The 11,534-nt window shown below is 41.8% G+C and overlaps 2 protein-coding genes across 5 annotated transcripts in view; both read right to left on the minus strand.

Moving 5' to 3' along the window:
• The window catches only part of LOC106455913 (centrosomal protein of 295 kDa-like), a 13,381-nt gene extending 8,512 nt beyond the window's left edge, over window positions 1-4,869 (minus strand). For all 4 annotated transcript variants that reach the window (XM_013911973.1, XM_013911974.1, XM_013911972.1 and 1 more), the window contains exons 1-5: window positions 4,198-4,869; window positions 3,858-4,041; window positions 790-978; window positions 468-707; window positions 280-377 (exon numbers count right to left, since the gene is read on the minus strand). In XM_013911973.1, the coding sequence (XP_013767427.1) occupies window positions 280-377; window positions 468-707; window positions 790-978; window positions 3,858-4,041; window positions 4,198-4,617 (1,131 nt within the window). In that variant the 5' untranslated portion in view covers window positions 4,618-4,869. The remainder of the gene's footprint in view (window positions 1-279; window positions 378-467; window positions 708-789; window positions 979-3,857; window positions 4,042-4,197) is intronic.
• Window positions 4,688-11,498, minus strand: LOC102210151 (centrosomal protein of 295 kDa-like). Its single transcript, XM_013911954.1, has 14 exons — window positions 11,055-11,498; window positions 10,224-10,424; window positions 9,000-9,124; window positions 8,813-8,906; window positions 8,585-8,701; window positions 8,368-8,508; window positions 7,960-8,143; window positions 7,637-7,816; window positions 7,201-7,437; window positions 6,959-7,059; window positions 6,131-6,343; window positions 5,379-5,455; window positions 4,813-5,269; window positions 4,688-4,714 (listed from the first exon to the last, which is right to left on the minus strand). The coding sequence occupies exons 1-14, from the start codon at window positions 11,151-11,153 to the stop codon at window positions 4,688-4,690; spliced, it is 2,253 nt and encodes a 750-aa protein (XP_013767408.1). The 5' UTR covers window positions 11,154-11,498.
• Window positions 11,499-11,534: the final 36 nt, after the last annotated feature.

Consider the following 11,534-nt stretch of genomic DNA (forward strand, 5'->3'; position numbering starts at 1 on the left):
CAGCTTCTCAAACATAATCACAGGCTGAGGCAGATGCTGCCCAAGCACTCAGATTTGGCTATTTTTCATCATTGATCCACATCATCATGTGAACCTCAGAGGGTATTAAAATATACATAACAGTATTAATATGCACTGACATTTACTTCCTGCATATTAAAACTGCTCCTTCCCTTGTAGCTTTCTAACCCACTATGGGCTACATGAGCTTTCCACGGGAGGAAAGAGCAGTGATAAACACTATATGAACACTGGGAAAATTGTCACTGGACTGGTTACCTCTGTGGGGGATCTGTAGCTCGTCACTGCAGGACCAGAGAAATCTGCTCCTCTCCCAGAGTCTGAGGAAAGGGGGGACTTTTTTCTTGGGACTGAATCTAGAAAACAGTGTTTCCACGTCAAGAAATCTTTAATTTCCCTGAATTCAGTGGTACCATTTTTCCCCATGTTAAATCTTCTCTACCCACCAGAGATGGAGGATTCTGGAGATGCTCCTGCCTCTGTCAGTAGCAGTCTCTCTCTCCAGAGGCTGGATCTCCCTGAACTTGTCCCTGAGCTGGATAATCTTTCAGAGATCTTCTGTCCACTGCTGAACTCCGAGGTTGTCTGCAGAGTCCTGTCAGAAGCCATAGAGGAGTCGTACTCCTCCTGCTGATCCCAGCGTTCAATGTGTGAAGGAACTGTCACACCATTGTCTGGGCCTACAGCTAAAACAAATAAATAAGTCGGTGTTATACATGCAGGAGATGAAAGTGCCCGATATTCACGTCTTACTGCAGCTGAGCAGACCTGCGAGTTGGCTGGCATCGACCGGAGTCTCCACCTCTTGAATAGCACTGAGCTCGTGCTGTTCAGTCATCATCTCCAAGAAGCCCAGCCTGAGGCGTGTCACAGGGGGCTTTGCTGCTCGTGGAGGGTGGAGGTGTCCTGAGTGGAGGACTGATGTCAGGCCAGGTCCGGCAGGAGCATCACTCTGAACTTTAAAGCACAAGAGAAACAACCAGTCAGAAATATGGACAAAAAAAAAAAGTGTACCGTTTCATTTTTAAAAACAATGTATTACTCTACATTTCATTTTAATGCCAGTGACCTCGCTCTGCAACTTTACATGCTCACACTGAGTTGATGTTATCCCTAAACACTACCACTTTGCAATAAAAGCCCTTACAATTGATTGTGGAATATCTAGGAGAGGAATTTTCACAAACTGACTTGCTGTAATCCCATTACAGTAGACTGCATGACTAGGTACTTGTTTTTATTGAAGCCCAGGTTTATTAGGACAGTTTTAAAGTTGAGAAACAACAATGACAACATTCAAAAAACACAAAGCCTGAATTTAAAGATGAAGATATAGTGTCCCGTCCTGGACTCTAAAGAAGATAGACAAGACAAGATTCCACTTTTACTTTTGCAGAAAAGCTGGAGAACGCTTTTGGGAAAACGTTCTCGTGCCCAAAATGTTCTTTGAGCACCAGACACAAATTTAAGGATTTGTAATTAATTGTTCATCTCTGTTTTTAAAGAAGACAAAATTAAACTGTTAAAGGAAAAAGTAAGAGAACCTGACTGTGAAACACTGACGGGGGCTTTATAATATCTGACATTCTGCCTTGAATCTGCACAGGAGAAAAATCAGAAGGTTTTGAAACATAAGGCAAACAAAAGCAACATTTCCGTTGCATTAATTAAGGACAGGGTTCATACGCCTTTTCAGGGTCAAATTCAAGCACTTTTTAAGCACTTTCAAGGTCCCTTTTCAAGCCTTTAAGAATGCACAAGCATCTACTTAAAATCTATTGAATTTATCATCCGTGATATTATTATGTACAATCCCAATGTATTTTGTTCATCTGCCTTAAATAAACAGGCAGCCTTAAAGTATGAAATATTCATATATAAATACACATAAATGTGTGAACTGTCTGAGTGGCTGATTGTGCCCCACAGGCCTCAGTGTGAGCTTGAAGACATTTATAATGTTTAAGTAGTTTAATGTGTAGGAGCTGACGATAAACACATTTTGAATGAAAGCCGGGGAACTTTGGTAGCACAGAAACAAGTGGCTATTCTTTGTGACCATATGGATCACTCCCTCATATTACCATTATTTCACCCAAAGGCACCAAGTTAATACTTTAAAAAACTGCAGTAATACAAACAAATATAAACAGTACTTGGTGACAACTTTGCTTTTAGCCTTTAACCCTCTGGTGTCCAGGGTATAATTGGCCGTTTTTGACTACTTTTGATTTGGCCTCTATATTTCACCTTTCCCTTTCACCTATATTTCAGCACAATTGAACTAAATTCAGACATAATTTAAAATATGAGTAGAAAGTGATATTTTTGACTGTAAAAACCACAAGCATGTTTAAGGAATCATTTTCATAACTTGAAATGCAAATAGAAATTGTACATTTTTAAAAAATATGCACAAGTTTTGCAAACAAAGTTATTTGGTACTATTTACCTAAAAATGCAGCCAAGGCTCAGGCGTTTTTCATATAACCATTTCAAACTATTTACAGAACAATCAGGTGCTCTGCGTCAAATAAGGCGGCACACAAATTATTTATGCAACTCCAAAAAATAGTTTGTGTTCACTATAATACAGATGAGAACAGCACAGGGATAAACCTGCAGGTCTGACAGCAGGTGTGTCACTCAGCGTTTACACTGCAATCTGCCTTTAGTGTTTTTTTGCAGCAACTGTGACATTAACTAGTAGAACTAACACACAAAACAACAACTACACAATAACTATACAAGACAACACACTAACTTGAGACTCCAAACACGGTAAACGTCACAAATCTCTCACGTATCAAAACTCTCTCTCTCGCCGGTCACTCCTAAAACTTCCCCCTCTTCCCAAACCATCAAATGCCACATGTTGCCATATCATTTTTTGATTGGTCGACATGGTACATTTTTCCACCAATAGGGAAGGAGTGTTTTTTTCTTTTTCTTTTTTCACTCACAAGCAAAGCGTGTTTGCTGGCGCTCTCCTTAGAAAACTGGTATACAGCTTGAAGTCCGCACGTTCGACCCAAGTTGAAATGGAGACTCCGTCGACCCCAGAGGGTTAATCAGAAAGCCTTAAGTTGGCTAGTTATGTATCAGGCTAATGTTTAAAGCTTTCACTTGAGTAAATTAACTCACATTACTGCCAAGTAATGTTAGCCAAGTTCACAGCATATTCCATAATAGCGCTGCCACACTGCATCACTCTCAGTGCATTTCAATCATTTCTCCAGCGAGTTTGATAGCTAATAATAATAATCATAATTTTAAAAAATTGCATGTGTAACGTACACGTACTGGAAAATTATTTACTAGGACCTATCATGAGACTGGAGAGCGCCAACTCCGCCATTGTCGTTTTCCATCAAACACTCATTACAACAGCAACCTACAGGTATCTTAGCGCACTCATCCCCGACTGTTAGAGGGAGGGGCGGGGTCACACGTTGAAACAGACGCAAGGCAGCCAGGCAGGGAAATTTTGCTTTTACATTTTGCGACTCATTTTATTTCTCTATCTGATAAGAAAACTATTCAATCAGATAGTTATTTGTTGTGAATGAAATACAGTTACACTTTCAAGCACTTTTAAGCACCACATCCAAAATTCAAGCACTTTTCAAACCTTGAAAAAGACAACATTAAAATTCAAGTATTTTCAAGGAGTTCAAGCACCCGTACGAACCCTTTAAGGAATAAAGATCAGTGGTTTGTAATAGTGCTTGTTAACTTAAGAACGATCGTTATTATTGTTGACTTCATTCAGTCATGTGCAATTGTCCCAGAAATAATTTTGACAAAAATATCTCCATTCTCAACATGTCAGCTACCTGTTTGACTGCTGTTGGATGGATGTTGTTCAGAGGAGCTGTCGCGATCTTGAGGGTCCTCTAGGTGTGATAAAGTTCCTCCATTAGACTCCTCTATGGCCTTGAGCAGGGATGCAAGTAACTGGAGGCGGTTCTGATTAATGTTCTCCGAAACGACTGTTTCACCATCAGGCCGAGAAACTGGCTGTAGGTGAGAAAAAGTCATCAGGATGGTTCATTTCTCACATGTTCTTTCACTCTTAAACATTTAAGCTGACGGTGTTTTTTGGCACTCTGCTTTTCAGTCTTTGTTTCTACGCAATCCTTTCTTAAAACTAGCTTTAACAGTCCTTTCACTTACTTGTGCATCGGTATTAATCAGAGCTTGCAATGTCTCCTTTTGTCTCCTCATCTGCACCATCTCCAAGTCCTGTCTCCGCCTCTCGTCTTCTCGTTGCCTTTGCTGCAGCATCAGTGCCTCCCTCTGCTCTAGTACTCGCCTCTGGGCCTCCTGCAACTCTTGTCTTTGTCTCTCCATGTTGTCCTCTCCAACGCTCAGGGATCCAGTGCTCCGAGAGGCCTCTGCCTCAGCCAGAGCATAACCTGAAAGTGGAGCTGTAACCTCTGTGATAGTCGATTTCATGACCTTGATGGGTTCAGAGGATGGCTGCACTGGGATGCTGCTAGAGTGATGTTCTGTGAATCGTTTACAAGGCAGCTTCTCTTTGGTGACTGACAGCGGTCTCATTCTCTCTGGAAGGTGCTCTGTTACTTTCTCCATTATGCTGTCAGTCAGCCAAGACGTGTCATTTAGTCTCTGGTATCTCAGACTGTCTGAGTCAGATTCAACATCATCTGGCAGCGGTTTGGAAGCCAGACTAAAACCAGATAGGCTCGGAGGGGACGTTAATGTGTCAGATTCTTCTGTGGAAACATCCTCAGAGGTTTGTGGCAATTCATGATTATACACACGCACTGCATGAGCCTGGAGAGGAGCCTGGGGAGGAGCCTGGAGAGGAGCCTGGAGAGGAGCCTGGGGGGGAGCCTGGGGAGGAGCATGGGGAGGAGCATGGGGAGGAGCACGGGGAGGAGCACGGGGAGGAGCACGGGGAGTCTGCAGAGAGGGGTGGAGAGGAGCATGAAGAGGAGGATGGAGAGGAGCCACAAGAGGAGCATGGGGAGTCTGCAGAAGGGGATGGAGAGGAGCCTGCAAAGGGGCCCAGGGAGCGTGGAGAGGAGCGTGGAGAGGAGCCGGCGCAGCTTGCAGACGACCTGGATGACGAACACACTGTGTACTGTTTGGAGGTGGATGAGCAAGGCCTGGAGGCACAACAGGAGGTAGTAATGAAGTGGCAGTCATGTTGTAACGAATCTGTAGAGCTTGTTGGTATTCCTCCAGGCGCTGGCGAGCCACTTTCACTCTTTGGTGGATTCTAAAATTAAAAAAACATCAAAACAACAACAAAAACAGGAGGGTCAAAGGCATTAAAGTTATGTAAACTCAGAATCACAAACTGGCCCAAACAGATTTATTCATCACACCTGTTTTGCTCTAACAACCGCTGCTGGTATTCTCTGATCCTTTTGCTTTGGTCGTCCTTATCTGCAGGAGGAACTACCTGTGAAGATCAAACACAAAGGAAGGGATTACTCATACAGCCTGGAAAACCCCTCACAGAAGACAATGGTGGAGGACAAAACCTTGAATTTTCACAGTTCACATTACTAGTTTTTGACCAGTCCCTCCCAAGTGTGTGTGAATCTGTTAGATTTATTTTCTCAACTTAATTTTTCTCTTCTTATCTGGAAAATATCCCATCTAAGCTCCATCCCCTTCTAAGCTGGGCTATGAGCACAGAAGCTCCACCTACATGTTAATCAAACCTTCTGTTTGTGAGAGGCAGCCAATGAGAAGAATTGCTCAAAGGAGGAGGAGCTAAACTAGCTTGCTTCAAAGTCAGGATGTCATGAGGGAAAACACATACAATAATGTGAAGATTATTTTGAACTGTAAATCAGGCAAGAGCAAATTATACATAATACGTTGGTCAACTTTAAGCAAAAAACAACAAATAACAACTGAACATGTTTCTCAGACTAAAGTAATATTAGACCCAAGGAGGTTAAGCATCAGAAGATGTTAACCGCATGTATAACATCCATGACATATTTTGCATCTTCGCTATTATGAGCATGTCAAGATTAATCCAATAAATATAATTTTCAATAGCCATTAAAAAAACCTGATAACAGGAAAATTGAATGGAGGTTTGACAGTTGGATTAGAGACCTACCTCATTGGCTAAATTAGGGGTGATAGAGATGACATCGTGGTCATGGACTGGCACTTCTGGTTGGTTAATGGTTTCTTCCTGGGTCACGGCAGCCTTCAGTCGTTCTTTCTCCTGCTGAGCTTCAAGCAGCATCTGCTCCAGCTTGGCCTTCTGCTCTTCCAGCTCCTGCAGCAAAAACATCTGCTGCTGCTTCTCCCTTTCAAGCTCCGCTTCCTGGGCAGGAAAAAAAAAAAAAAAAGAGGCTTAAAAAGTGATGCTACTAGATGCAAACTCAGATTTGAGCTACGTTTTAGTTTAGAAGATAAAATTTTAGCTGCATCAGGTGTGTTACTGTTAATTCAAAGCTAGCCCCTGGTAAAATCTTTATCACCTCCTCTCCAAAAATCACCAGCAGGAATTCACAACAAGCCCACAATGAGTTTCTCAGCAAAACCTGGTTCTAACCAGTCAGTGAACTGGTGATGAAGTACTGGGACAACAATGAAACAAGTGCTTACAATATAGAGAAGATCTGTTCGATCAACAATGCTCTGCTGCAGTGTCAAAATTCTGGGACAGAATAGAGAAGGGGGGCACAGAAAATCAAACAAGAGGGGGGCACAGAGCAGTAGTCTCGCATACTTTGTACACCGCCTCCATCTGACTACAGAGCTCCCTGCAGGCATGCTCGGATTTTAGCGGACAGTGAATGTGCCATCACTGCAGGACTAAAAAACAAGCTCCGAACCATCACGGGACACAGAGTACAGACATTTAAGGTTTTTACTCTCAATATTAACTCCTCCCATCTAAGTGAAAAGTCTCACAGAAATTAAAATGAACACGTACCCGTTTCTTTCGCTCTTCTTCAAACTCTTGGATTCTATTGGCCAGAGCAGCAGGAAACTGAGTATCTGAAGCTGATGATGGCAGCGGCGTTTTCTCTGATGCTGGTTGAGTTCAGAAAAAAATCCACAAGATTATTACCTTGTAATAAACATTTGTACTTTTTTAAACTGTTAAAAGAATATTAATAGTTTTATTAATATTTATGTAGATTGTTCTTACAGCTGATGACAGTCACTGATTACCTGGTGGAGACCGGTCAGCCTCCTGGGGCTCGGTGGGGGTCCATTCGTCTTTTCCTCCGCTGATTAGAGAGCCTGTTTCGATCGTCATGTCGCGCTCTGGGATCTGATCTCGGATGATCGTTGGGGAATCAGCAGCAGAGCTGCGACTGCTGTGGTCAATCCACTGGTTCCTTTGGCTCCTGATACGATCCAGGAGCCTCTTCAATGCCCGTCGAGGAGCAGGTTTCTGGGAAACCACTGCAAGCAAAGAAAGACTCAAGGAACTTACATCAAGGTTCCAACATTCATGCTACATTCTGGGCCAGAAGGTTTTTATTTGTCTCAGAATTTGACATAATTCATACAATACACTTCAGTAAGCTATTATCTGACAACTGATCTTATTATAAACTGCACAAGAATGACTTGAGTTTTTAAATCTGGTGCTTCTGGTCACCTTCAGCTGATGTTTCCTGCTCAGTGCTTCCAGGTTCCTGCTCTGTGTCATGTTGTGCATTTTCTGTTTCAGGTGTTGTGATTTCATCCACTGTGACATCCAGCTCTTGATCTTGGCTGGTTGTGGAATGGGCTGGAAGAGGCTCAGGTGCCAGCTGGACCACCAGGTCACCTTTAACCCCTGTAACAATTAACAAAGTTTAAAGAGGCTTCAGAGCAACTTCAGTGCCCATTTCTGGCCAACTTTGTTTCTCTGGTTTTAAGAACATGTATGAATACTGAAAACCCGTATTTGCTACAAAATACACGATGAAGAGTCCTTACTCCTCTCTCCAGTGTACATGTCCTCAAAGGCGAACTCCATCTCCCTCTGGAAGTCTTCCCTCATTTCCTGTCTCTTATAGAGAGGCTGGAAGATCTGAGGAGGCATCTGCGACACCTGCTGCCTCCTCCTGAGCAGATCTGTCTGCTGCATGTGTTCCAGTTCAACCAACAAACGCTCACGATCCTAAAGGAGGCCATTAAACACTGATCAGGCACTTCATATGACCAAAAAGTAAACAGTTCTCATCTCTGCTTACAGCTAAACAAGTTAAATGCAAGCCTATCAAACATGTTAAAGTACTACATTTTTTAAACATGTAATGAAAGTGCAACCTCCACAAGAATTTCTTTATTCTGGCATGTAAGTGACTAGGTTAATTAGTCGCCAGGTTAACAGGCAAGTTGTACCTGCATGAGCTGTTCCTTCCTCAGAGCCTGCCTCCCTCTGAGACGAGCCTTCTCCAGCTGCTCTTCTCTCCTCCTCATTTCCTCTGTCTCCAAGTCCTGCTGTCTTTTCGCATGTAGCTCAGCTTCCTCGCGGGCATTTGGCTGATTAGGCAGATCGATTAGATAACTCTGACAAATCGCGCTGGTGAATACAAACAAAAATCAGAGGGTGTTTTACCTGGTTTATGTCCACCTCTCTGTCCACTGTACTCTTGGCCATGTGGTAATGTGTGGTAGCGAAAGCACTCACATCCGATCTCCTTACGAAACGTGGCTTTTTGGGACTGATGTTCTGCTTCAAGGAGAGAAGACAAGGTTACCTTGACTTTCATTTAGCTTTACTTTCATTTGATATTCAGGATTTGGAAACATTCAGGAAATTATTATCACTGTTTGGGAAGATCACCTGAACAGGGTTTGGGAGAGGCAGTGGAAGGCTAGCCACCTTTGCTGATCTTTCCTTTTCTGCCAGTAATGCCTTCTTCCTGGCATTGACAACTCTACAGAACAGTGAAGCCACAGGTTTAATGATCAGTTCATTCTGATTAAATTTAAACACATAAACATCTGAAAATTCTTGTGATGACGCTCACTGGTTTTGCCTCTCATGGTCTTTAAGCCTCTGTGATTTGAGCTCCTTCAGCGCTTCTCGATAACGCTCCTCTGCTTTGACGTGATTCTCCTCCTCCCTCTGAGCTATGGCTGCCAAGTCGGGTTCCTTGAACAACAAGTTTAGCCACAAAAAATAAATATCATATGGACAAGGGTTAACAAGAATCAAATATCAACATGGTGCAGTGTATTCTGCCTTTTCTAAACAATTCAAATACTACTAAAGTGTCCTAGTGCAAAAGACTGAAGCACGTTAGACTACTATTACTCTGCTTCTTCCTTAAGCAGATTGAACATTAATATTTTGTTTTCTCACAGAGTGAAAAAACCCAACCTAAGTTGGAGCTCTAGCTCGGGGACATAATTTATTTGACAAAAGTCATTCAAAGTTTAAACTTTTAGTAACGTAATCAGTCTTTCAATAGCTTCTATGTTTTTTCCCCAAAGTTTAAATTGAACTTTTATTAAAAGTTGACATTTCTCCTTCATTCTGCAGACACGATAGGATGACATCACTAACTGCTGATTTCCGTTCTAGTCTTTTAAAAAAAATAGTTTCATGCACAGGTCTTATCCTTTCATGTACAAATGATAAAACATACCAAACTTTTTTGTCCACTTTCAACTGAGAAGACACATTGTAAAATTTCAGTTGAGAATTGGAAATGCAGGATGTCTCTCTCTCTCTCCTGCAATTACTTCCATATAATAAAGACTACGGTTGTGAAAAATTAGTATGTGGTCAAGCAGCTGGTGCAATGATACACTCAAAATGTCTTAGTTGGATACACAACAACTAGAACGTAGCAAAAAGTATTCGGTGGAGGTTTTTTCCCCAAAGGATGACAACATATTTTTCTTTGGATTTTGGACTGTCACTGTTACTTTGATCTGTGGATTTCAGTATTCATGACAACTGAAAAAATATTTTTATAAATTAAATAATTAAAATAATAGCAAATATATATAATTATTTGTGTATATTTATATGAAGCTTGCTTTACATGATTTATCTAACTGTCTTAAACAGATGAATCTTCTCGGGAAGTTTAAGACATTTTCTAACTAATTTCAGACATTTTAATGACCCACAGAAACCCTGTGGACACTGCACTGATGTGGCTCAAAATTTGGTTTCATACATTCTTTTTATTCTTTCATAATCCCCGTTTTAGTGTCTCTAATTTTAACTATTTTAGCCTTACGTTTTCTTTTGCATTCCTGTGCCCCTGGCCGAGCAGCTGGAGACTCTCCTGGTATAACCTCTGCAGCCTCTGGAGCTTTTCCCTCTGCTGTTGCTCCCACTCCTTCCTCAGCTCCCGCTCAAGTTGTTGCAGCTCATACTGTCGCCTCTGCTCAACATCTTGGCGGATCTGCTGTGCAATGTACCGGTGCTGCTCCCGCACCTGTGTGTCAACACAAAACACACACTCAGTGTGCATATATCACGCAGAACTATGCCCATGGCATAGTGACAGTAGGTTACAGTGATGACCAACTTAATTCTCTTCATCACGTCATCTGTCAACAAAAAAAAAAATCAATGCAATACAAAAGATAAATCTTGGCCACTAATACCAGCAAATCTAATCTTATTTGAAAAAATAAATAAATAAATAAAAATGTGTCAGCAAACTTTACAGCAGAATACTTTGTGAACTTTAGGTCCTTCACTGGTTAGTTACATACGAGACTTTACAGCTTCATCATGCTAAAAGAAATACTACGCGAATACCCTGAAACTGTCTGCCTTTGTTTATTCATGTGTCAAAGCAACTTTCGGAGACAGAACAGACCGATCAGACTTCAAAAAAATGACTGTACGCACACAAAAAGACAGATCTTTTACACATGCAAGTAAAATTTAATGTAGGCGAGGAACCTGAAATTATGAACTCATATGAGCCTTAATATAGTGTTTATCAGACAGAAACTGGGGTTCAAGTAAGCACTGGCGCTTCATCGGAAAACATCCCACAGGTGCTGGAAATCAGGGACCTAAAGTGAAGCAGAAAGCCATAACACCGCCTTATTACCTGCTGTATCCGCAGTTTTCTCCTCCTTTCCTGCTCCTCTCGTATCATCCGAGCCTCTTCGTTGGGACTCGGTCTTAATCTGGACACTTTTCTCTTCATTTTCGAGCACTTCACTGGCGGACATTTCCCCCAAAAAAGCAAACAGCAGGTTGCGGTTCAGCTAGCGGCGACGGCTAATGTTTGCACGCTTCACTTTGTTCGCCGGCATAAAGGTTCCGTAGGACAACTTAAACTTGAAACAAGTGTTTACTATACAAGCAATTACCAGGCAGGACGCTTAAAGTGCTGTTTATTATCCGAAATCCATGCCAACCCAAAAAACGGACGTTTTTGTTTTTTTCTTTGTCCTAAACGTCACATCCGGTAGTTTAAACTGCCCGCCGTGTCTTTGCCGTCCACATGAAATATTAGTTCCTAGTCATTATATCTGCATAAAAAAACATATTATGCATTTAAACATAAAATACATTTAAAAAATAC

The sequence above is a fragment of the Pundamilia nyererei genome, unplaced genomic scaffold (genome assembly GCF_000239375.1).
Source record: "Pundamilia nyererei isolate P.nyererei 1_Seehausen unplaced genomic scaffold, PunNye1.0 scaffold00076, whole genome shotgun sequence".
In the NCBI taxonomy this organism is placed as follows: Eukaryota; Metazoa; Chordata; class Actinopteri; order Cichliformes; family Cichlidae; genus Pundamilia; species Pundamilia nyererei.